Consider the following 26,120-nt stretch of genomic DNA (forward strand, 5'->3'; position numbering starts at 1 on the left):
GAGTCAGTAGGGTTTGGTCCCATTTTGCTCTTCAACCACAACAAAACCATATCCCTCTGCTGAGCTCCAGCCTGGCTGGAGCACCGGAAAGCTTGACCAAACATGGCAGAGATATCACTCCATGGCTTAGTTAGTGGGGATATGAATGACTACCTGTTAGCTTGTATGGCAACAAATAAATAGATCTATCAAATTACTTAACAGTGGACATTTATTTAGCTTATCAAATCAATAACTGAATTCAGTGTAACTTGAATGAAAACCATTAGAAAAGACACAAATGCCTGAATATAATTCACCCTGGATTGAATGGAATCTTTTAAATGCAAAACTCAATCAACAACAGCTTCGTAAACTGTGAGACATTTCCTTTATAAATCATGTGTCCTCCTCACATACTTTAGTCAGGATGCAGTGCAACTCTTTGCCCTGATCAGGACTTATGACATCATAGTAAATACACAATGGCTACTAGTGTGTAGTGACTGTGGACGTATCGATGGTAACAATACATCCAGTCTATGATCACAATGTGTAACACTTTTTCAGTAGCGGCCCACAGTTTAAATACAGGGTGATCCAACATAAGTGGATCTTACTGAAGATATTCCACATGGTTGCACTAACCTATATGCACCTTTTCAATGGACTGAACTGCTTTATAATCTCTGATGTATTTAATGAGTATTATAATAGAATATTTAGGTCAATATGTCTATTGATTATGTCTATTACATCTGTTTGTCGCTTGATTGTTGGTCGTCTCACTGAAGATATGTTATTTCTTGTATGCTGGTTGCATGGTTGTCTGATTATAAATGCTTTTTTTCATTCTCAGGTGTCTCTTGAGAAAGGAAGACAGAAATAGACATACAGCTAAAAACAAGGGCAACAAAGCTGAACAAAGTTAAGTTAAAAACTTAAAGCTATTATGCAGGCCTACATACAAGTAGTTTTATGTATAATTCCCTTTTCCACTCACCCCTCAGGGGATGGTGGGGTGTCGTCCTCAAGCTTGGCTCCTCTACTTGGGAGTTTGAGAGTATCTTAGCTGTTCCTGGGATTGAGCTCCTCTGGTCAGTGCAATGTGTGCGTGCAATGTCTGTATACAAGTCAAGTGTTTCTGTGGGCCTACATTTTACACACAGTGCAAAGGAATAATGAGTAATGTTATAGATTTCTTTATATACATGAAGTGGCTGCTTATTTACAGTATTTGTATGTTTACAGGTCAGTATATACAGCATTAACGCACAATATGTATTTAAAACTGTAAATGTACAATTTATATTTTGTCAGTTCAATAAAGCCTCAGGAGTGCAGAGATAACACAGCTGTTTGAGTCATCAGGGATTGAAACAAAGGACCAACTTGTAATTCATGGATTTGTAACTAATAACAGGCCCGTACCCACTCAGAATAAGAATGATTAATGTTATGATAGGATTATTTGTGGTATCAAATGTTAGTTGCTCAGTGCTGGTGTTACTCTCATATTCTCATTTATAGGGATCAGTTTGGACAAGGCTGCTCACTACAGGTCCGTAGTAGTGACTGACGCTTCATATTAATAACTTTATTCTAAAATAAACAAAGCTACATCATGACCCTCAGGAAAGTTTTGAAAAACCGGGACGTCCCGTTTCAGCCACTGAAAGTAGAGAGAGAACTGGGTTTCTTCCGCCCACCCGGTCTGCCCCGTGTCCCGTCACGTTTCCGTCGGTGTGTATGTGTGTATGTATATGTGTGTGTGTGTGTGTGTGTGTATGTGTGTGTGTGTCGGTCCAGCCCCAGCAGCACCAGCGTGCAGCCGTCCGGTCCTTCCCCCTGCCGGCCGGTGCGGTAGCCCCGCCCCCTGTCCCCCCTCCCGTCCCCCTCCCCGCAATGATTTAGAAGTTCAGGAATCCCACGTGACGTCACCGGGGGGTGATGTAATGCTTCTGTAAATAGATCGTATTGTAATCCCGCTCCAGTCCAACGTGGTTCCTCTCCGGAGCGCCGCTTGTCCCCCTCTCTACTTGTAGGTAAGCCTCCGCCATTTACTCTCATTCACAAAACTTTAAACCTCTCCCGACGCTGACGCCGCCCGCTGAGTTTACCTCCGTACGTAGTTTTTTGTTGTAAATCTTCTGACGCTGCTTGAAAAGTTGACCGTGGAAGTTTGCTGGCTGTGGCTGTCCCGGTGAGGCGGACGGGCTGAGCGTCTATTTGGGGGAGGAGGGGGGTGTGTGTGACAGCACTGTCGGTACAGCTGTGCCCGGCTTGTGTTTGAGCTCAAACAGGTCGCTTTACGGAGCAGGTAGGGAGAAAAAAGGAGGCACCTCCTGCTCATGAGACACCTTAAGGCGCCTGGCGGAGGATTTACCGGCCAGAACCGAATTTTCACCGAATGAGCTCCAAGCGGCTCGGTGTTGTTGACGCTCATCCATCAAACATGGCAACTTTGACAAGTAGTAAGTTGGCTCTTTTTGCGGATGTTGCTCATGATTCCCAAGCGCAGGTGGTTCTAAAAAGTTGTGTGTATGTGTGTGTTATGCCATTCAAAGTGTAGAGCAATGACAGAGGAGGCGGGAAAGAAAAGTCTTTACAGTTCAGTTCAGCCCGGAAGATATTAATCTATTTTTTTTTTCCTCCTCTGAACGCAGACATTAATCCGTATTGAATTGGCAACATGTTGTCTGGTCTGTTGTTGGATTTATGTATTAGGGATGACGTCATTCTGCATTGATGTAACCAGCCTGACAGACGGTTTGACTGAAATGTGCTGAGTCTGCTCCTCTTGTTCAAGTGTTCAACTGAAAGGGAGGACAGAGAGGTAAAACCTGATGAGGATGATGAGGATGGCCTTCAGTTTATCCATCCATTTATCTTTTCAAAGTATCTCACTGTGATATTGCTGCAAGAAAGGCACCCTGCAGTTATACAGGAGCAAGAATATGAAAGCATCTGTCTGTCTATCTATAACTGTGTTGTTGTGGACACTTGTTTACTCATTCAGTTTTGTAACACACACACACACACACACACACACACACACACACACACACACCTATGAAGTCACCTCTACTTGCTGGGGGTTGGAAAATGGGGGCTGAGGCAGGTTCAAACCTGTCAGGAGTAGTGCAGCCCTCCCTCCACCGCCTCCCCTCATTCCTTCTCTCTTCCATCCATTGTGTCCTCCTCCCTCTCTCTCTCTCTCTCTCTCTTTCTCGCTGCCACTTGCCCTTTCCATTCCCCTCTCCATCACCCTGATGTCACCCCCCCCCTTACTGCACACACACACATACACACACTTTCCATTTCTTATGGAAGCATGTACTTTTGCCCTCTCTCTCCTCGCTCCTCTCTTTAGCTCTCACTCTTTCCCATAACATCAGGACCCACTTTACTTTCTTCTCAGCGCTCTCCTCTCACGCAAACCCAAAGTTTCAGAGCATGTGTGTATACCTTCTGAATAAATGTCCCACGCACGCATCTCGCCGTTATCTCCACCTCCAGCGTTTCTTGATCACTTCCTCCTCATCTATGCCATTATCAGTGCTGTAGGAGGAGGAAAGGTCAAGGATGGGTCACCCCATTGACCCCTAGGTCCTCTACAAGTGTGTGAATCTTGTTTTGGTGACACTCAGCTCAGAGGAATGCCTGAGGTCAGATAGTTGAAGGCTAATTCCTTTGCTCTTATTGGAAAATGAAGGGCCAGCAGCAGAAGCACTTCAAATAAGTCACAATTACCCCCCATCACTGGCTTAATATCTCCACTGAAGAGCTGAGTGGGTCAAGCCTTCATGTGGGTTTATCAGTGTGCTCTATTCTGTGTCGGTGACGATATTTTTACCCTGTGATGACTTTATTTTTATGTTATGCGTGGCGAGCGTGTAACCTTTCATCACACTCGTATTATAGCCTGATGCCCCGATGAAAGCCTAATTGTAGGCTGAAACAATTGCACTACACTTAACACTTTGCTACACAATAACAATGAAAAGCGAAGATCACAATGCTGCAAGACTTTTATGCCCTTCTGGTGCTTACATGTTATTAGTAATGTGTAATGAGTAGTTAGGAAGAGCACAGATTGTTTGTATTACAGTACTTGTCCTAATAAAAATAACTACCTACAGTTTAAAGCAATGCTGTCAGAACCCAAGGCTGTTGCGCTCCCGCCGGCACCAAAGGGATCATTTTCATCCAGACAATGTTGTGTTTCAGGATGAAACATCGATCATCTGAGGCACCTACCTCATTACACATCGCTTCCTCAATACAGACGTGATAATAGGAGGATAACTGTATCAAAGAGGTTTAGGGTGTCATTTATCTGAGGGCAAATAAAAAAATACAAAAGAGAGCACGAGAGGCTTCCTGCTAGATGAAATCCTCGTACAGGAACAGCGAGCTTAGAGAGATTCTGCAGTTCCCTACATACAGTATGATGAGGTTGTTAATATGTTGCTCTTGCTCCTTGTGTTTTGCAGGCTTGTGTATGACATGAATGACAAACAGGACAGGCCTTATGTGTGCGGCGCCCCAGGCTGCTGTCAGGTCAGTTTAATGCAGCATGTGTGTGTTACACCTGCACTGCACAAACAAATATAATTAAAATAATTTCACAGCAGGAAAGAATACTATATCATAATGAAACTAGATCATGAATCCTGACTGAATAAAATGGGTTTTTTTTGTAAGTAAAATAAAATTCTTTAAAATGTCTTATTGATTATGGAAAGTATAACTGAACATTATGTAGTTATATGAGGTCAACTGCACAGCCTTGGTCTTTGTACGCTGGCAATGTGTTTCAAGGCCGGTGATAATAGGATTTTCAGGATTTAATATCTGGGATAGTGTGCAATAGAGACTTATAATTAGAACCAGAGTAAGAATTACAAAGGATAAAACCCAAATATAACCACTTTGAAGTATATATAATAAGTACGTACTGATACATCTTTCACTCATTTGTCACCAGGAGTGATAAATATTCTGAAATGTTCATCTGACAAAGAACGTTCTGATGATTAGTCAGCAAAAAGAGGCGTCAGCTGATTTAACCAAACATCCCATCCCATGTGGCATGTCATCCATGTCTTTCTCACTCTGTCGGTGTGCTGCAGCGTTTCCAGTTAGAGGAGCATCTGATCATCCACAGACACAAGCATGAGATGACCCTCAAGTTCTCCTCCATCAAGACGGACACTGCCTTTACAGGTGAGGGAGCACAAGAGAAACTAGCAACCACATCAAGAGCAAAAAAAACAAAAAAAAAACATATTGCCTCTGTCTCGTCTATCCCACAGCCACCAAAAGCTTTTATTTGATTAGTGGTTTCTCTGATCCTCTGGGGGCATTTTACTTTTGATTAGCGGTTTCCTCCATAAATAATCTTCATCTTTTTTTCACTACTTAGAGATGCTATATGTCACTCAGTTCAGCTGTTGTCTGGCTGCATGTGTGTGTGGTGACCTCTTTTCAGGATCAGCGCTCGATGAAAAAATTATGACGCCACATTATACAGTATGCAATCAGATAAGCTCGATACAGGTCTCCTTCCCTCAGATAGTCTGTGCTGTGAAACAGAGCTGCTCATGTTGCAGCATGTACAGTGTACTCCATCAGATTAGGCCAAACATGCTGATAACGCCATCGGTGACGGCCCACTTTGATTTGAAAACGCAGGGAGGAGGCGTGCAGGGGTCAGCACAGACCTGTAAAGTAAAGAGGGGAGGTGGAGGCTAGGGAGGCACAGGAGGAAGATGACACAACAAATACTTACCAGAATCAGATGGACAGTCACTGTCATTTATTACTGCAACTAACCATTACCGTCATTACCGCTCAATGTGACGATTGTTTTCTTAATAATCGAATAATTGTTTTTGTCTATAATATGTTGGAAAATTACAACAAAAGAAAAACAAGATGACATCTTCCAGCAGCAAAACTCAAAGATCTTATGATTACTATCATGAAATACAGAGAGGAGCAGCAAATACTAACATTTGACAAGCAGGAACCACAGAATGTTTTGCATTTTCCTTGAACTTGAACTTGACTGAAACCGTTAATTATCATTTATTAAAATAATCAATTTCAACTCTGTAACACAATAAGATAAAAATCCTGATATCTCCTGACTTTTTTTTAACCAGTTCTGTAAATTCTTCATCCTCTCCATCTTCTTTTCAAGGTTTGAAATTACCCACGAGTGAAAATGAAGTTTAAAGAGCTGCTAACCCATAGAAAATTGAATTATCATGGGACTCAGTGGGGAGATGTTGTGTCTCATGATAGTCTAAATGCTGCTTTTGATCCTCTTATAATTGCAAAAATATTAGGAGGAAAAAACATAATCACAACCCAATGTGCACTGCATGCAGCAACAAATTATTAATGCTTTGGTGGTCGCTCCACTGAGACATTAAATAAAACAAGATTAGATAAGATTTGCAGCTATTTCAAGACAAACCAAACCATCTTTCTGTATCTAGACGTCTTTTTGCTTCAGTGAAATAATCCAGTTGTGTGTCACAGCTTTAATGTAAATGTGAAAGCCTTTACAGGGTTAATGCAGGATGCAGGATAGGTGCATGACGAATAGCGTCACCAGCTGAGCATTTTGTTTTCTATTGCACCGCCATGACCCAGACACGTGAGACTGTCTGTAACCATAGAAACAGGCAACTGTCTGGACGTAAACATCAGCGTGACATCTAACCTCTCTAGGCTCTCCCTCTGCACCTCTCTCTCTCTCTGTCCTGCAGCCTGTCACGCCTCCTGCAGGAAATCTCATGTCAAAACAAAGAGCCCAGCTGACCTCTGACCCCTGCATGTTTAGACTGCTCAGTGAGACAGACCGATGTTATCGCAGGGGGAGACGGAGAGCACAGCTGAGAGGAGACATGACATTGCGGCTTGGATGACAGTCGATTTTTAGAGCAAATAAGCTAAAAGAGGAGAGGGGACAGCGATGCCTGAATGTGTACCACTTTCTTTAACCCGTCTCCCCTTTTTTGCGTGTTTACTTGCATGTGATGCTTCCAGACCAGACGCCCACGCCAACCCGATTTCTGCAGAACTGTGAAGAGGTTGGGCTGTTCAAGGAGATAGAGGAAGAGTTTCTTCAAGCACAAGAAGTGGAGAAGAGCAAACAGGTACACTTCACAGACAAATGCAAACTTAACTAAAAAGGAAGAGAGAACAAGACACAGTTTTGACTTGTGTCTTATTGCTGATAGGTATTTGCGTGTGAGGTCTGTTAGGTTAGCGTTTTGAGTGACACTTGAATGTGAGGGAGATAAAAGCAGACGGACGCAATTAGACGACTGCAGACATCTGACCGGCTGCAAGGAAAGACACACCAGGCGATCACATTCTCCCCTGTAAATGAAACAGCTAGACATCAAACGCACAAGCGCATGCAGACACACACACCTAAACAAATATACACACACATACACACGCACACATGTCACCAAAAATTACCTCAAATCTCAAAGCACCCTGCCTGAAAGCAGGTTCTTCCGCGTAAGTATTTGCAGCTGATCTTCACACGTCTCCCCACAGACGCTCTCTCATAATGGGCCGTCCTGCATGAACCAGCAGCAGCTCAAACCCCAACTTCAGCTCCAGCACCCGCACCCCCAGCCACCGCTGCACCACCCCCAGACCCATCCCCTGCAGCATCCCCAGCCTCATGGCCCCATGATGGGCCCCAGCTGCAGCCTGGCCGCCCAGCAAGCTCTGTCCTCCTCCCAGTCGGGATCAGTCATCACCCAGGCTCCTTCCACCCTCACACACACAGGGTGAGTACGGCCACGGCTGGCACACATTCACACCTAAACGCATCCGAATGTACACACGCAGTAATACTTATTCTCTTCATCGCACGCACGCATATTTCCTCTCAATGTTGCCTTTTCTTACCCGTTCTCCCCCTGCTTTGCCCTGTCTCGCCCATCCTGTTTTTGGACACATTATAGCTCGTTCTGTCTGGCACAGACTGGCATTTCCCCCTGCATAATTTATCGCTGCACTAATGAGCTGCGAAACTGAGCGAAAGGAGGGGAAAAAAAATTCAAACATCAATTTACTGAGAGAACAAAGTAACAGCAAAAGAGATGGAGAACCGCTGCATAACACCCACTCAAACCCACTGACACTACCCACCCAAATGCTGCCTCTGTTATGTCTGCTAAGAACCAGACTGGAGTCTCTCTGGGCCTGTGCAGCTTCCACGGCTCCCTGGTTATCACCCAGTTCAACAGACAGATTAGAGCAGTTCCTGTCTTTCATCTGAGCAGCTACCCGCAGCTGTTCTTTCTCTTTCTGACATTTCAGCTTCAGATTTAGGATAAATGTCATGTGAATATCTAATTACATTGGAATATTCTGTGGGTTTCATGGATGAGAACTTGTCATTGTTATATTTTAGCAATGTCAAATTTAAATCTATTTAATGATTCACTGATTAAAATTAGTCAATGAAAATAGCAACACTGAAGGTTCCAATACAAGCAGCTTTTTAACTGTAAAACTAAAACACCACTGATTCAGTGTAGATTACATTTGCAATAATTTTAGTTTAGTCTAATGTGCACATTTTGTAACTGGTAAATATCTACATTTTTAGTAAAGCTGCCAATGACAGCATGTATGATACTTGATTATGATAAATATATGTGATTACTGCCATGTGTAAATTCTGTATATTTTTATGTAAATATTACATCAAACAAAATAGAATAAAACCAAAACAGAGTGAAACAGTTTTTGCTTCATTACATTTATCTCAAACTTATTTTTTTCTCTCACTTCTTCTTAAATTAACACTTTATTTAATATTTCCACTTCAGCTACTTTCACCACTTTCATTTCCACTTCAACACCTTTTAGTATTTTATCTATTTCAAATGTTCCAACTGCTAATTGGAACCTTTTTTTTTTTTTTTTATTGTTTCTTGTCTACTAGTCATAGTTAGCACCTAATAAATGAAATAATAAATGAGCAGTTTTACTATTACATGTGTGACACTTTGTCAGAGGTTTGCTTTTCACATTTAATGCCTTTATTGGAGAATAGACATTAAAGACAGACAGGAAATAAGTGAAGAAGGAGACAAAGAATGACATGTCTCCAGCCGGGCTCAAACCGGAGCACACTGCGAATAAATTGTCGGTACCTTCAACCTCCAGCATCAAAATGACATCTCACATTTGTAGCACTGTTCTTGATACCCAAGAAGAATTTTAAAGCCTTGTCTTATCCCAACATCCAAAATAAAAGCCCATCAACAGACCTATAACTGACTTTTCCTTGCAACACGTATTGTGGACAAACAGAGCCTTTGTCATCTCTCTGCATTTGGTTAGAAGAATCAAGGTACCAGAAGTAAGTCGGTGCCATAATGAGCTCCAAACATCTGTCCAGCAGTGGACAGACGACAGGACAGCGGAGAGAGAGCTGACAGTCCATTACAGTACAGTAAATCAGTGCCAGCTGAACCCAGACAGCCTGTTAGTCAGTGAAACCAGCTAAGTGTTGCTAAATGAACCATGGATCGGGTGTCTGACTGTTTCCCCTCATGTTTACCACCGGTTTCCATAGCAACCTGGTCTCTGAGTGTCTGGCTGTTGGCCCGGTAGGACTGTTGTGGTTACGTTAGGAAATGCTGTTTTGGTTTGTCTGTACTTTGTTGTATGCTAAACGTTCCGCATACCCCAGATTCAGTGATGACATCATTGCAGATGACCTCAGCGCGGCCATGGAGGCCCACGCCGTCCGACTGGCTGCGCGCCAGAGCGGTTAGCTCAGCACATGGCACCCTGGGTCTCTACATCCCCTGCTGTGATCCCCGAGCTTCTCTCCTCCCTCTCAAGCTGTCACTTTCTTCAATATCTCTGTTTTCTTTCATTTTTGTCACCTCTTCATAGTTTCCAGTGTCACTGCTTCCCCTCAGACGTCTGTTTACGCCTTTTTGCTAACATACAATAACATTTTGACTTTCTTTTTCATTCAGCGGATGCTTTTCTCCAAATTTTAAGTGTTTGTTCACCCAAATTACTAAACAGCAAATGTTTACATATGCGTCTAGTGGAAGCTATGTAGATAATTTTGTTTTATGCGTCCATATTTTTCAAGGTTTCCACCACTTTGCCTTCATCCTCCGCCCAGTGTTGCCAGATATGACCGACACCAAATAGTCCAATAAGAATCTGAAACCCACCTTTCTTCTCCGTTTTTAGTGCTTCCTCTTTTTTCTCCAATGTGGTGTGAGGACATGTAGTTAAAATGAGTATCATATGATACATTTTCCTCAGATCGTCCCTGTTAAATTCTTTGGCGGAAGTCGTGTCGAAGAAAAACCAAGAATTCAGTCCTGAGACATTGATAAATTTAGGTAAACGTTTAAACACCACTATATCCTTTTAAAAGACATCTACAGTAACATTAAACAGATGTAACAGACATGAACAGATGAAACAGATTTACAAGGCTTTTATCACAGAGGTATGAATGAATAATAATTTCTGTAGGAAAAAAATTGCCTACAAAAAATACAAGTTAAGCATCATAAAACGCCCGCTTTTACTCCCCCGATCAAACAAAAAGCAGCCCATTAGGGAGGAAAACCACCAAGTCTGGCAACTCGGCCGCGATGCCGGTGAATAGATTTGTTGTTGCTGTTATTTGGGATTATTAACAGAACAACAGTTTTCATAGAGACAATTTTTTCAGCAGCAAGTATTGGCAATGGAAACTGTTCACAGCGAGGTCTGTGGATTATCCAGATTAACTGGGACATTGTTTCTGAAAATGATTTGAGCATCTCAAACAATATTAGAATAATCTCCATTGTGTTGGGGTGGAGGTGGAAATCTCTGAGACTGATATCTCAAAACCTCTTAGGGTGAGTAAGAAAATGTGTTTTTTGCCCCAGTCAATTAGCTCTTGTAGATTTTGCCCAAATCCCTCTTCTATCACCAATTTGATTTATGTCATCCATTTATCCATCCCTAGTTTCCACATTAATTTTTTTAATCACGTCAATCTCTACCATTGCCTGCCATTTAGACCCGGCTATAAATATTTCAACGAGCAACTCTCTCTGAACCTGGATTAGTGAAACTGTAGCTGTGGATAGCTCTCTGACGTGACCCGTCTCTCTCTCTCTCTCTCTCTCTCTCTCTCTCTCTCTCTCTCTGGCTGACCACAGGCCGGTTCCAGGGTCACTGTCCTCCCTCCTCCACATGCGGAACAGACACAGACAACCACTGCCAGCCTCCTTACCTGGCACCCTGCCAGACCCCGCCATGCAAGGGGCATCTGCTCAGCACATGCCCGTAAGTATGGGAGACTGATTCCTTACACACACACACACACACACACACCACTGTACTCATGCATTTAGACACGCATGCACTATGATTTATAGATGCAGGTTTGTGTCCAAAGCGGTCAAGATGCCCGAGTTAGAAATATTAATGGCTGACAGAAAAATTCACTTCACTCTTGTGGATGAATTAATCAAAAGTGTCAAACCCCAAATGGATGTGACCTTGCGGGGAACTCTTTAAACTTGAGGTTATGTATGTGTTGAAGCTTTTTCTTGTCGTAGTTGAAAGGTTATTTTTGTGTGAATTTTTTCCCTCCTTCAGATAGAGAAGCAGATGTCGTGCGTAATGGGTATACCAGGTCCTGGACACAACCCCGCCTGTTCCTCGCCTCAGGTATGGACTAGTCACTATGAAGATATTTTCTCCTTTTTTTTGTGGATAACATCTTTCCCCCCTGGTAATAAGTCTGTGACAAAGTCAAAGACTACAGTTTTCACTTTATGACATATCATTAAGAGCACACACACTTTACGGTGGCTTTTTGAATATCACTGATACCACTGGCACTGTGTTTGGACTAAAGTTATTAGTCATTTATCAGGTGCAATATTAATTAAAGGAATAGTTTGACATTTTGGATGTCAAACTATTGATGTAGATGATGTAGATGAGAAGATTTAGATAAATCGCTTATTTGCACAGTAAGTATGAAGCTACCACCAACAGGTGGTTAGGTTAGCTTAGCTTAGCATAAAGGCTGGAAACTAGAGGAAACTCTAATTATTTATAATAATTATCTATAATGATTAGACTTCTAATGATAAGAATTGTTAGATTGAATTTCTTAAATTTGTTTAAGTGTAAAATGAGACTTTGCATTGTTTTACTGGGGTAAACATCTGGGAGCAGTAAAGTTGCTGGAATCTCATTTTAATGAGTCACTTTTTGTGCAGATTATCAGATGAGATACAACGTGAATCAGTGAGGTTTAGAGATGCTGGTAGGCCAAATTTGTTAGCATTTGACAAAGCCATGCAAGATGTTTCCAGTCTTCAGGATAAACTAAGCTAAGCAGCTACATGCTCTAGATTTATATTTGTGTTTAACAGACAGATATGAGAGCGATATCGATCCTCTCATCAAACTCTCCCCCAGAAAGTGTTGAAGTTTTCCTTTAACTGTATGTGATTTCACTTTTCTCGTCTCTACTCTCAAATTAAAGCCACAAAACGCACTCTGCCTCACATTCTGCCTTTTGGCTTGTTCTTCTTCAATCAGGAAACAGTGTAACTCTACACTTAAACACACACACACACAAATCCACACCACAGGAAGTCAAAATCTACATGCTCTTCCAAGGCTTTCTCTGTTTTTTTATTTTTCTTGTGTCAACATGCTCTCAATCTCTCCACCTTGTAAATTTTACATTTCCTCTTTCTAGGTACATGTCGTATGAATTGTTAAATATATGTGTGCTATCAAAAGCAATTTCAAAGGGAAAACTGTGAAATCGCCCTGCGTCCTCACACGCGCGCGCACACACACACACACACACACACACACATGCGTAGGTTATGACTTCATGTGTAGAGCTTGTATACAGAGTGGAAAATGAAAAGTGGTTTCAGATTTCAGAGCTGTTCAGGTCAAATCTGAACCTCTCTCCCTCTCTTGTCTGAACTCACGCACACGCACAGGCACACCTCTTCTCCAGACCAATTTTATTCTATTCTACAGTAATTTAGTCCCGTCAGGTGTTGTGGTTTGAATTTCTAGGGTGTGAAACAGGACTCTGCTTCTGTAAGGCCACAGAAGGTGTATTAACATGCCTCCGTTGTACAGTAACTCCACACTCTGCTGAAGTGGAAAAGTAAACGCCTGACAAGTGGATCAGTGTTTCACATACAGTTTTGTGTCTTCATTCACTGATCCCTTCAGACAGAAATATCAACGTGGTGTGTCATCCAGGCTAAGGAGATCCATGATGTAATCACAGGCCCCAGTGTCAGGGTGTTTCTATGTAGTAAACAGAGCTGAAACACCCGCACCCCGGCCTGCTCGGTGTGTGTGTGGCTGTGCGTGTGTGTTTGACTGGCAGCCTGGCTGGCTGGTAAAGCTGGCACATACAGCTCGGTGACCTCATCCTTGGCACCCGCTAAATGTGCTCCCTTTTTTCGCCGCTGAATGGTTGAAGGGGGGAGGAAAAAAAAAATCTGCTTCTTCTCTTAAAGAAATATTGTGTAACAGGGAGCAGATAGCAATATTGCCAGGGAGGGGAGGGTGATGTCATGCTCTAAACATGACCTCTCCCTCTCTCCCTCTCCTGTGCTGAGTGTGGGAGAAAGGTGAGATGCGGTTTAATTTAGCTCTTACAGTCTGTTTAGTCAGATGATACATGGGAATGATAAAGTGTGAAGATATCAAGCTGCACTGCAAGCGTTTATTGGAACACGTTACCCCTCTTATCTACAGTTGTCTTCACGGTTGTGGATGATTAGGAGAAAAGGCGACGCTGGAATTAGTGTGGGGTTGTAAAACCGAGAGCAGTTACTCTAGTTTTGAGACATTTTGAGGCGCAGAGGTTGGATTCTGTGGGAGCTTACTTCTCAGGCTTGTTTAAAGTGTCCCGTAGGTTGTGAGCTTATCTGCTGCTGCTAATTTAGCTGGCGTTGGGGGTCAAACACCCCCCACCCACTATGAGAGAGATGGAAAATGTTTATGTATAACCACAAGCTCTTCACATATACTGTTATGGTTTAATCAGCTCAAGCGCAGGGTAACAGAGAGATGGTAATAGGCGGTATTTAAATAAAGCGTACTATATGATATGTGTTTACTTTGTCTATTTTGTCATTTCTGTTTCATATCAAGATACTTAAGGAAACAGGGTTTGTGCTCTCTCAGTTTCTCCTATAAATAGGGGGAAAATTTGGAAAGAGATATATATATTATGGTTCTAAATTTTTATAGCCTATACCTTTATAAAATACTGAAGCTGGCTTCAACGTGTATTATATTCCTGTCCGCTCTTACCGAGGGGACTTAAAAGGACGGACTATCTCCAGCAGACATGCATTTGTTTTTTCTTAGTCTAAATATAGACAGAAATTTTGTGAATAATTTAATATGTTATAAGAGATATGGAATAAAGAAGAGTTGTGGTCTTCATCAAGTCGCCAGGGCTCAGGTGAAACGTTGAGGCTAAAGGGTATTGAGGAGGAGGGATTTGTAATGGCGAATAAATGAATGCAGAATTTTGGAGAATGAAAGAGCGTCTTGATCCAGGGTACAAAGGTATTGGCAAATCCAATCTACGCAGGTCAAAGATAAGTCAGTTCTATGTGTTTGTAGGTCTTTTCTTTGCATCCAGTGACATAAAGGCCGTGTGAGAGTCCTTAATGATTGTCAGTAGTATGCAGTCACTCATCTTCAGACTATTCCCTTGTGCAAAGTCGTTGATATCTGAGAGCTGAATTTGTTTGTCTGTAACATTCCTGGGGGCCCTGATAAGGATATGAACATATACAAGTTATAATGAAAACTGCTGAGGCTCCACTTTGTTTGTAAAGAAACGACAACAGCTGAAATAATGCAAAAAGTTGTTTAAGTAGGAAATGATCCATATTTGGTGTTCAATGTTATATATAACTTTAAATGGTTTATATGTCGCATCACATGAATAACTGTGTCTGTTTTTGATGTTTTTTATCTCCTCTCAGAGATCCAAACAAACGCTGGGCCATCATTTCCAGCAGCATCATCCAGGAATGGTCACCGTCAACAACCCTGTGACATCCATGGGTCACATGATGGAGATGATGTCGCAGCGTCATCAGGCGCCTCCACTACAACACCCGCATCATCCTCCTCCTCCTCCTCATCATCATCATCATCATCATCCGCAGCTCCCAGCTCCACCCCTCACCTACCAACAGCGATGCCATGCTCCCCCTCCGCAGCACCTGGGAAGCACCCACGGCCACCAGCTTCACCAGTCAGCGAATGTACCGCGCGCTCAGGCTCACCACTCACCGCCTTCCCACCTGCACCAGGGCTCGCCCCCTGCACCTCCCCTGTCTGTTCCAGCGCAGGTACGATGCTTCACATTTACCAGTCAGCTCAGTGATGTTACAAGTCACACCCAACCTCATATTCCTGCATCCAGGCACAGTGAGGTTTCTTTTAAAATGTTTTGTTGTTTTGTTTGCAGTTATCACCGATTGCACAGCAGATGCAGCCCTCCCAGTCATCCCACTCCCAGCATGCAGTGCAGGCAGGTAGCAGCTGCAGCGGGGGAGGCGGGGGAGGTGGCAGTCGTCGCAGGAGGACTGCAGAGCAGGACCCCGACGAGCGCAGGCAGAAGTTTCTGGAACGTAACCGGGCTGCAGCCACCCGCTGCCGACAGAAGAGGAAAGTGTGGGTGTCGTCGCTGGAGAAGAAAGCTGAGGAGCTGACGCATACAAACCTGCAGCTACAGGTGGGAAACGCTCTGACAAGTGCACACACAGCACACACTCTCTACGCTGTAAGGATACTTAGGGTTTTTCTGTGTGTTTCCAGAACGAGGTGACGTCATTGAGATCGGAGGTGGGTCAGCTGAAGCAGATCCTGCTCACCCACAAGGACTGTCCAGTCACCGCCCGGCAGAGAGAGGCGCAGGGGTTCCCCAGTGAGTAAAACGCCCTACCCTGCTTCCCCTCTCTAGAAATCTCACCAACTTTTCCAGACGCCTGACATCAATCATCTCCATCCATCACTGAGGGTATAATTCAGATACCTTATTACCTTGTATGTGCACATAAGGGAATACTCCATGGCTACATTTCATCATTTGTTATAACAAACGCCCCCTCTGCACACACAGGGACCTTTAACTGTGTCTTACAGTGTGCAACTCAACAGCACTTAAAGAGTATAAACTCTGCTTTTAACCCCACAGTCTCCAAATATTTGGTACATGCACTTTTATCCTTATGGAGAGCCAATCAGGGGAAAGCACTGCACTCTTAACTCCATTTAAGGGAATATATTTTTTAATTTTTCATACTCATTTAATGAACCAGACCAAAACTGTATGTGAAATACTCTGGACTGCAATGCAATATGCTGCCATTGGCCATTTTTGCCTTGCATGAAGCTAGCTTGGAACAAAATGCAGACCATGCCCATCTTGCACTCCAGGCAAAGCTAAAGTTAACAATTATTCATCAATAATTGAACCTGCATGTGGCCTAAAAATGAACGACGTTGAGAAAATACTGCACCTTGTGGCTTAAATGGAAGCAGCCATTGTGTTTTAAGTGTTGAGCTTCAGAGAACAAAGATGGATGCAATAACGGCATGTGTTATATTCGTATATTTCTATTGTTGTCTTTTTACCTGTATTTGTTAAAATAAAAGAGATATTTTCCTTTAAGCTGAGCAGTAGTGTTTTCATTCATTTGCATGCACAAACGCCGCACACAGAATGGACAGTCCACACAGGACATCAGTGACTCTGATTGACAGCTGTCTCTGTGTCCAGCTGCAGGGGTGAGCCCGGGAGGAAGCCCCACCCCTGTAGGTCCTGGGTCTCATCTGCAGGCCATCCAGCACAACAGCATCTCCACCTCCTCGACAGCTGGAGGTGACACAGGGCACGACCCCAAGCCTGGACACTAGCTGCCGCCATGTAGAGGAGGAGGGGGTGGTACAGGATGGCTGAATGCTACCAGACTGAATTATCTGTCTGTCATAAATACACTAGAGTCTCACTCAGCTGTGGATCCACGTCTCTCTACATGATAGATGAAATGCTGAAATGGATAGGCAAATTCATAAATCCATGTGAACACTGAGGTGTTTATCATAATCTTTTCTGGTTGCTGAGGAGATCAGAACCGTATACTCATACATTTCCATAACAGGTGCAAAAACGGCCTTTATCTGAAAGCCTTGCTGAAAACTGTGATGGTTACATGGCAACTGGATCCTGTGATTATTCAGAAAATGTTTCTGTTCACAGCAGCCTAACCATTGCCTGCTACCCACTGACTATGCACATACACAATTGTAACACATCTTTTCAGTATCTTTTGCTCTTATTTCTTGCACTAATTTAAAAAAAACAAAACAAAGCCTATATATTAATTTTATATTTTTAACCGAGCATCTGCAAGTGCACACCCTACGTCTTCTCTCTGATGCAGAGACAGCTTGTCAAAACTATGTATTTTTCTACAAATAATTCATACTAAGACAAAAAAATGTTTATTTTAAGATTTCAAATCAAATCCACGTCTGTCTTAGAAAGCTATCTAAAGCCATTCAAAATATGATTGTACAGTACTTCCTTTTCCTTTTTCACTGCCCTAAGACATTAAATAACTATAAACTGCACCTTGTGTCTCAGTCCCTGTCAGCTAATAAAAACACTTATTCTGGTATTTCCTTGTGTTTTTTAATATCCTTTTAAAATCTTTTCTTATGATCTGTTACATTGGGCACAGTGAGACAGTGGCTGTGAGCAATGAGATTACAGTTATCGTTTTGTTTCTGTGCATACAGTACGGTCTAGTCTGCCATCTAGTGACTGGGTTTGTTAGTGGCTGTTGCCCACAAAGTAGACTAGTTTTGTTTTCTCTTTAAAAATGTAATTTGTCTTCTATTTAGATATTGAACATGTCTGACTATATTAACCATCAGTAGAGGAAGGTGCCCTAAATTTAAGGACTTCATTTTGTCACCAGCTTGAAAATAACCGACCACTTAAAGCAGAATGTTGAGATTTTTTTTTTCATCAAAAGGTTTCTCCGCTGACATCTTGACTGTCTGGTGATATGAAAATACTTTGTGTGCATGCATGAATCTGAGCACATGTGAGTGTGAGTGTGTGTGTGTGTCTGATTTGGTCTAAGTGTGGGAGGCACTGCACCCTGTCTACTCAAACAAAGGGACTGCTTAACTATTGCCAGACCTCATCTTGACACGCATGCAAAAGCATGGATGCACATGCACACACACACACACACACACACATTTACTGCTCTAACATCCTATTGCTTTTATCCTCCCAACCCTCACACATTGTTCAGGTCTCCTTCTGACGCACTAAATATCATTTGTAGAGGAAAAAATGTCATTAATTTCTTCATATTTTAAAGCACAGGAAATATATTATGTTTCAGCTAATGTTACCAGGCAATAGCAAGTGACCCATTTTGATGAAAAGTATCCTAAAACGTGAATAATAATACTATTCACATGCCGAATGATGGTGTGCAGACAGGCCTATCTGTCCTACTTGGCTGAGGTATATATGGTTGAGGACTTCACTGTAAACTGTGCATTAAAGGATAACTCTGGTGTTTTTAAACCTCACAACGAAAAGGATCCTTACAGAGATTAGCCTGTAAATCCTTTGTGTTTAACCAGAAATAGCCGTTATGTCGCTGGGTTCAAAATCACCAAACTCTATTGACAAAAACAATAATTTTGCACGGGAGTTGCTGGTCTACCACCGTCTCAATTTGCTAGTTTATTTATGTTGTTATGTTTATGAATTAATGTTAATGTTTTAAAGGGTAAGTGCAGATCGAACACAATACTTGTGTAACCTACAGTAACACAAAAAACTGACCGCGATAGACCAGCAACTCCCGTGCTCTGTGAGGTTATATTACTGTTTTTGGCAATGGAGTCTGGTGGATTTGAATAGCGCTTTACAACAGCTGTTTCTGGTTAAACAAACAGGATCTTACAGGTCAGTAGGGATCCCGTATGTAATGTTGTCTGACACTATGAACAACAATCCAAATCTGTCAGTGGCAAAAAAAAAAAGCACTTTTAGTGGATTTACTTTTATCTGGCGCAATTGCCCAGATTACATTTCAGCCATTACAGCTCATTCACCACCCGTTCTCGGCAGAGTTGATCTGCTGGATCAACTCCAAGACGTTTTCGTCCCTATCAGGCATTTAGAGCCCAAAATATGTCAAAAATAGGGCCCAGGTTTAAAAATACCAGAGTTATCCTTTAATATCTTGTTTTGATACATGGATATATAGAAAACCCCTCACGTATTCCTGCTCTCACTAGAAATATAATCCCCTTGTGCTTTACATAATCGGTGGCTTGTGTAAAACATATTTGAAAGACACAGTAACATCTATTATAGAGGTAAATCATTCATAAACACTCGAAAGACAAATCAATCACATTGTTGGGGATTTTACTTCTTCATGTAATGCAAAATTATATAAAAGTATAAAAAAAAAATGATAGATGTAATACAAATGTACACTTTTTTTCCCTGCCAACCAGCAGCCATCAACACACACTGTACAAATATGAGACAATATGATGTCTATGAACTCAGTATTAGCACCATAGTTGAAATCAGTGATCGATCATTCACGCGTGCACACTTACAATCACAACAGATCACACATTTAGAAATACTCACAGTGCAAGGAAATGAAAGAGGAAAGGCGCTAAGCGGGAAGAGGAAGTCAGAGGGATTGGACTTCCTCTGGTGTCTGCAAAGGCACTGATGACCTCAGATGTTTTTTGTCACTTTCTTCTTGTGGTCAAATGAAAAACCCAAAACACAAAATGGAGAAATTGTTGACTTGGTTTTGTTCACAGCCACAAACACACCCATGCTTTCAATGTCAGGCTAAACCAAAGATTGCAACATAAACCAATTCATATATCTTAATGTGTGTCGAAAATGTCAACATTTTTATGGCTCTAGTCAGAGAATCTCTGCATGTCACTGTCCCTGCGAACACTGCTGCTGTCCATAAAGCGTTCACAAGGGAACTCAATGAGGTCCCCTTCCTCTAGTGGTGCCAGTCGTGCTGGACGGCTGCTTTGGTAGCTGGTGAAGTCGGTGGATACGGAGGCGGTCGCCATGGTGGGACGAAACGGTCGCCTGGTGGAGTACATGTGCCGCACGTGCACGGCCGACTTCCTCCTCTGCAACCTCCTCTTCAGGCTCCGCCCCAGCCAGACGCCGCCAATGACAAGCAGCAGCACGGCGTTCCCGGCCAGCGTGGCCACAGTCACCAGCTGGAGGTCAGAGGTCAGCAGGCCCCCTCGACTGGACCCCTCAGGGAGAGTGACCAGCCCAGCACAGTGGTCCCGGGGTGCAACCTGGCACACGGATCCTCCAACGACTCCTTCCACGCACACCATGTAGGTCACGTCTGAGCTGAGTTCTCGAAGAGTTACAGAGCGAGCTGTGCCACGAGTGTAAACATAGCGGGGGAAACGGTCTGTGGTGCCAAATCGGTCAAACAGAATCCGGTAGTGGACTTCATCGAGGCCTGGCCCAGGTCCTGGTGTGTAGCGGTGGTGTTCCCTGGTGGTCCAGTAGACGCTGACAGTACTAGATGTCACCTGATCCACTGAAACGTTGGTGATGAAATGACGGTTGAACACACAAGGATCTGTGATTACAGGTAGAGGCTCCTCCTCATCTGACCTCAGCAGGTCAAACTTTTCCTCTGACTGGACTGGAGATGTGGTGCTGAGCTCTGTGTTTGGATCAGTGGTGTTTCTGTCCTGGTTTCCAGCATGACTTGGTGTGGAAATAGCTGGTGGATCAGTTCTGGGAGTGACATTTGACCTTTGCCTTCCTTTGGCACGTTTCCTAGTTGCCTCTGCAGCAGATCGTGACCTTGGGCTCAGCGACTCTTTCTTTGGTTTCTTTCTTTCCAATGAGGAAGAGGGTTCTGCGGCCTCTAGACCTCCTTGGTCTCCCTGGATTCCCACCTCCTCTTCCTGTCCTTCTCTCTTCCTTTTCTCTCCCTCTTTCCTCATCACAGATCCATCCCTGCCACCCTGTCTCAAATCCATAACTTCTGTCATGTCCACTTGGCCTCCTTCCCCTCTTTCCTCCTGCCTTAACGCATCTGTCATCTCTTTTCCCTCCACCTTCACCAACACACCCCCTCCCCGGCTCTCCTCGGGCCCAGCTCGGCTCTCACACAAGTGGGTCCAGTTCCCGAGGGGCTGCAGCTGGGAGCTGTTTACATAGTCCAAATATTTCCCCCTCAGAGTTGCTGGGTGATGACACTGCACAAATACAGTCAACAACTTGCCCTGGGAATGCGCAGCAGTCATCCATCTTTTCAGCTCCTCCAGGCGACAGTCACACGTCCAGTTGTTGCCCTGGAGATCCAGGTCGTAAAGCACGCTGTTGAGGGCGAAACTGTCTCCGGACAGGCTGGTGAGCATGTTGTTCTTCAGCTTCAGCACCCTCAGATGTTTAAGTTGCGAAAAAGCCATTGAATCCACGTTGGAAATCCGGTTGCGGCTGAAGTCCAGCTCCTCGATGCGCTCCAGAGAGTCGAGGAGACCGGCGGGGATTTCCTCCAGCTCGTTGCCGTCAATCAGAAGCTCCCGGAGGCTCGACAGCCCCCTCAGAGCCCCCCTGTCCAGGCGAGAGATCCTGTTATTGCTCAGGGAGAGCTTGGAGAGCTTTTTCAGATTTTGGAAGACGTGGTTTCCCACGTACTGAATTTCATTTTCAGACAGGAGCAAAGTTGTCAGAGCTCTGAGTTGGGAGAAAGTGAGGGCATTGCGCACGGCTGACTGCTTGTTGTGGGCCAGGTTCAGAAAGCGCAGGTTGGTGAGTTTAGAGAAAGCGTTTCTGTGAATGTGCTGCAGTTTGTTGGATTCCAGGTGGAGATAATGCAGGCTGGTCAAACTCTTAAAAACAGAGTCCTGCAGAGCTTCTATTGAGTTGCCGTCTAGACGCAGTTTAACGAGATTGTCCAAGTTGGCAAAGAGCTCCGGTGTGATTTTCTTAATGTCATTATTGTTTCCATAGAGAATAGTTAATTTCTTCAGGGGCTGTAAAGTCCCAGCGGGTATATTTGATAAAAGATTATGTCCTAAGTACAGCTCTTCTAACTTGGAGAGTTTCTCAAATGCCTTTGGGTGAATGGTTTGGATTTGATTGTACTGCAAATTCAACCTCGCGAGGTTACTGTACCGTGTGAAGTCGAAGGCAGAGATGTTACCAATGAAGTTGCCCCCGAGGCTGAAGATCAGCACCTCTTCGGACACCCGCGCGGCGGGCTTTGGCACGCTGCGCAACCCGCGGTTGGTGCACATGAGGTGCTGCGGGTGCTGACAGTCACAGCGGTCTGGACAAAAGCTTGTCGCCGGTGAGGAAGAGATGAAGCCATTGAGCGACAGCAAGAAAAAGCACATGCCCACGAGGAAATTGGCGGTATCCATTCCCACAGCGCGGCTGGCACAGCCAGGGGCTGATGCGGCATTCGCTTTGAGTAGTTCAGGTGCAGTCGCCCCTCTCCTCTCTCACGCTGGAGATCCACTCGTCCATAATCCACTTGTTGCTCTGAAAGGTGCAGAGAAAAGTGCTGTATACATCAAGCACACAGCTCCATTACTTAGCAGCATCATCTATAGAGCAAATTAATTTGTGCAGTGCGCTCTGATGCGGTCTGAAGAGACGCTCACCTCCCCAGTAAAGCCTCCATCCCCCCAAGTGGTCATCTGCTGCGAATTACAGAGTTCCGCAAAAAGAAAAAAAAAGTGCAGAGTTCAGGCGCAGAGCGTGCTCACACACACACACACACACACACACACACACACACACACACACACACACACACAAACACACATATACTGAAGTAGTCCCTCCCCCGTAACTCTGTGACCCTGCCAAAAACAGATGTGCACAAGTCTTGACGCACGAGATCCAGAGCTCTGCGCGTCCACGCAGGTAATCAAACACACACACACACACACACACACACACACACACACGAGTCTGCGAGTCTGTGCCGTGAAGAGGGAGGGAGAGGGAGATTGAGAAACTCTTTGACCGAGTTTGCTGCGCGCCCCCGCAGCCACCGGGGGTCTGAGATCTGGATCGGATCCCTGGTATGGACAAAGCAGACAGGAAGATCTCCTTCCCACGGAATCCCAAGAGAACCCAGAAATCTTGGATTCCGTCGCAGCAGGCGGCAGACAGAGCAGACCAGATTCACTCATAAAACAAGTTTAACAAAACCCGTAAATGCATTGCTTTGGATAAACTATGAAAAATGATCGTTCGCAAAACAGCTGCAGTCTAGTTAAACAGCCATGTGCTCTGCTAGCCGGAGGACATTCAAGCCGAACACTGCAGACACAAAGTGACTAAGTATAAACTACAATCAACACATCAGCAGCCCCCTCGTCTGCGTGCTGTACAGTAGGAACACCATCATCATGCAGCTTAACTGTAATTTACCATTCTCTCATTATGAGGCCATGAGGAGCACAGATGGTTCACATTTTCAGATGAGGAATTCGGGTTGTGAAGTGTGTGTTAATACTGACGGAGAGAGGTGCCAACTCTTGAGTTAAAGATCTCAGACTTGAAAGTGGGGAAATAAATGCAGGGGAGGGGTGGAGCGTGTGTCCACTTTGTGCAGAATTTTGCAGAATGAGGGATGATTTTCTGCAGTGAGGTCCATGTTCCAGTCCCGCCTGAAAAGCATGCATTGTTACTGCCAAGACATCTGCACATTTATGGCACATGAGGTAGAGCGCTTACCCACTGCCATGCACACAGGCTAGATCACTGGTTACCAATGGTTTTTTTTTTTTGTCTGATGTACCTCCACAGATGAACTCAAGTACCCCTTTATGGACACCACTCCTCATGTTTGCCATCACATTTAGCTGCATGACACAAATGATATAAAACGTGGATGTGATTAGTGCGTGTTTTCAGGCAAAGCCACTGTTTAGATTGCCAAGTTTGTATCCATACTGCTTAGAGTGGCACATTTCAAGCATTAATTCATATTTTTAGCAAATATATAAAGTGCTTATCCATTAGTTTTAGCTACTGGCAGACTAGTTTTCACGCACTCTCAACTGCAACACGCAATTTTAAAGTCCACATATAAAGATTTGTCAACCACTGGTAGAATGAGAGTCGTAATTCACTCATGCACACAAAGTCACACGCACACATTCAGGCGCACACACACACACACACACACACACACACACACACACACATATGCAACTTCCCTTGAGAAGTAAGTGATGCAATGGTTTCCAGAGCCAAGTTAATTGATGACTGTTGTAGTCCCTTGCATTTGAGCAAAGAGCAAAAGCCTCAAACCCTCCCAGACCGGCCTCATTCTCATGCATATCTGTTGGCAGACATCATAGTCGGATGTTACAGCTCTGTGTGTGCGAGTGAGCGTCTGTGTATGAGAGACAGAGAGAAATACAACCCTTGGGGAAGCCCCCTCTCTCTGGGAGGTCATTTCCTGTCTGGCCTTTTTCGCCATAGTGTGCATCCCTGCTCACCCACCCCCTGTCCCGTTCTAGTCTCTCTTCCCCTCTCTCAGAGGAACACACACATTGAGAGAACACTCAGAGATTTGGCCTCAGACACAGCGGGACCAGGCCGATTGTTTTATGGCAGTCGCCTGGTCTGTGTCAGAGTCGAAAGGAATACACAAAAGATTTCATCGGTGTTGACTGGCTTCAGAAGGATTCATCGCCAGAGCAGCTCAGAGTGTAAATGAGATGGACAGATAGAATGAAAGATGGAAACAGGGTAAGAGAAGATAAAAGAATCTGAGGAAAGTGAGAGCTAGGAGGGGAGGGGTAGGAGGAGGGAGGGAGAGAGCACAGTGTTCGACTGATGTAGACAGAGACTGTTGAGAGGGGAAAAGTGTTCTGGAGTTGACCCAGATTCACAAAGAAGCTGCCACAATAGGCAGCATTGAGGACCCCGTATGGAGCTGTCTGCCACTGTGCCTGCACACAATAAAAGCTGCATACTGGTTTCACCAGACCATCCTGTCATCACCTCTCTCTCTTCCCAGCGGGCCTCTTACTGGCCAATCAAGCAGCCATATGACATTTCAGTCTCTCAGTGGAGAGAGAGAGAGAGAGAGAGAGTGTATGTGGGAGAGAAACCTAATTCCAAAAGTGGGAGAGAGAGAGAGAGAGAGGGACTTGTATACCCGCCTGCACCTGAGCGCGCCTGTATCACAGGGCTTACAAATTTTGTGTGTGAGTGTGTGTGTATGCGAAAGTGTGTCTGCATGAAAAAAAAAAAAAGAATATCCAGGTCAGTGCAGGTGAGTCTGTGTGTGCTTGTAACTGAGCTGATGCTGCAGCGTATGTAGGTCGCCCAAGAGTGTTACATTTCTCCTGCACAGTCTTCAGGTGCTCAAACAGCTTTTCTATGAGTGAGGAGGAGAGACAGAGGGGATGAGCAAGTGTGTGTGTGTGTGTGTGTGTGTGTGGAGGGAGGAACCAAGTCAGTTTTTATGATCACCAGTGAGAAACATTAGACATGGTTTATAGAACACAATCTGTATCCTCAGCCGAGCTGGAAAGTAACTGAACACATTTAGTAGGTTTTATGTCTTCTTTTATTTTTACCCCACTACAGTTCCCAAGCGTTTTTATTGCGCTTTTTATTCTCCCTAATAGTATTTTCATAGCAGGGATCTCCCCTTGTCACCATCAGAAAAGTACAGGTGCAATTCACAACATTAACAAGGGCTCCATTATGTTTCATTATTGCTCAGAACACTCCAGGAGTCCCAAATCACTCCCTGTTCACTAAATAGTGCACCACAATTACTGTTTGCCATTTTACTTGAGTGTGTAAATGTATCCACTTTAGTGTCCTCAAAAGCTTGAATGAAAAAAGTAGCTTAACCTCGATGGCTTCAAAGTTCAGGAAGTCCTAGAGGTGCCCAGAACTGACTGACACATTTCATCTGCTGGTGACAACAGTGTGATATGGC

General features: G+C 44.0%; 3 protein-coding genes across 4 annotated transcripts in view; 1 reads left to right on the plus strand and 2 right to left on the minus strand.

Moving 5' to 3' along the window:
* Window positions 1–26,120, minus strand: part of LOC139215087 (gasdermin-E-like) — a 103,037-nt gene that overhangs the window by 42,193 nt on the left and 34,724 nt on the right. The window lies entirely within an intron of this gene.
* On the plus strand, window positions 1,949–17,097 carry LOC139215086 (cyclic AMP-responsive element-binding protein 5-like). Of its 2 annotated transcripts, none has more exons than XM_070845920.1 (11): window positions 1,949–2,024; window positions 4,476–4,542; window positions 5,115–5,208; window positions 7,042–7,151; window positions 7,564–7,802; window positions 11,214–11,340; window positions 11,656–11,727; window positions 15,054–15,425; window positions 15,545–15,811; window positions 15,895–16,003; window positions 16,859–17,097. In XM_070845920.1, the coding sequence occupies exons 2-11, from the start codon at window positions 4,489–4,491 to the stop codon at window positions 16,993–16,995; spliced, it is 1,581 nt and encodes a 526-aa protein (XP_070702021.1). In that variant the 5' UTR covers window positions 1,949–2,024; window positions 4,476–4,488; the 3' UTR covers window positions 16,996–17,097. The 2 variants fall into 2 exon arrangements, with proteins under 2 accessions (XP_070702021.1, XP_070702022.1); XM_070845921.1 differs by having other exon boundaries at window positions 1,959–2,020.
* Window positions 19,628–22,563, minus strand: tril (TLR4 interactor with leucine-rich repeats). The gene has a single exon (XM_070846968.1). The coding sequence runs from the start codon at window positions 22,561–22,563 to the stop codon at window positions 20,065–20,067; it is 2,499 nt and encodes an 832-aa protein (XP_070703069.1). The 3' UTR covers window positions 19,628–20,064.

Source organism: Pempheris klunzingeri, chromosome 16 (assembly GCF_042242105.1).
Source record: "Pempheris klunzingeri isolate RE-2024b chromosome 16, fPemKlu1.hap1, whole genome shotgun sequence".
NCBI classification, from domain to species: Eukaryota; Metazoa; Chordata; class Actinopteri; order Acropomatiformes; family Pempheridae; genus Pempheris; species Pempheris klunzingeri.

What these genes read in the sequence shown, in the direction of transcription:
- LOC139215086 (XM_070845920.1), top strand. Translation starts at nt 4,489, where the DNA reads ATGAATGACAAACAGGACAGGCCTTATGTGTGCGGCGCCCCAGGCTGC. An exon ending in CATCTGCTCAGCACATGCCC is followed by an intron (nt 11,341 to 11,655) that starts GTAAGTATGGGA and finishes TCCCTCCTTCAG; the next exon opens with ATAGAGAAGCAGATGTCGTG. An exon ending in CCCTGTCTGTTCCAGCGCAG is followed by an intron (nt 15,426 to 15,544) that starts GTACGATGCTTC and finishes TTTTGTTTGCAG; the next exon opens with TTATCACCGATTGCACAGCA.
- tril (XM_070846968.1), bottom strand. Translation starts at nt 22,563, where the DNA reads ATGGATACCGCCAATTTCCTCGTGGGCATGTGCTTTTTCTTGCTGTCG.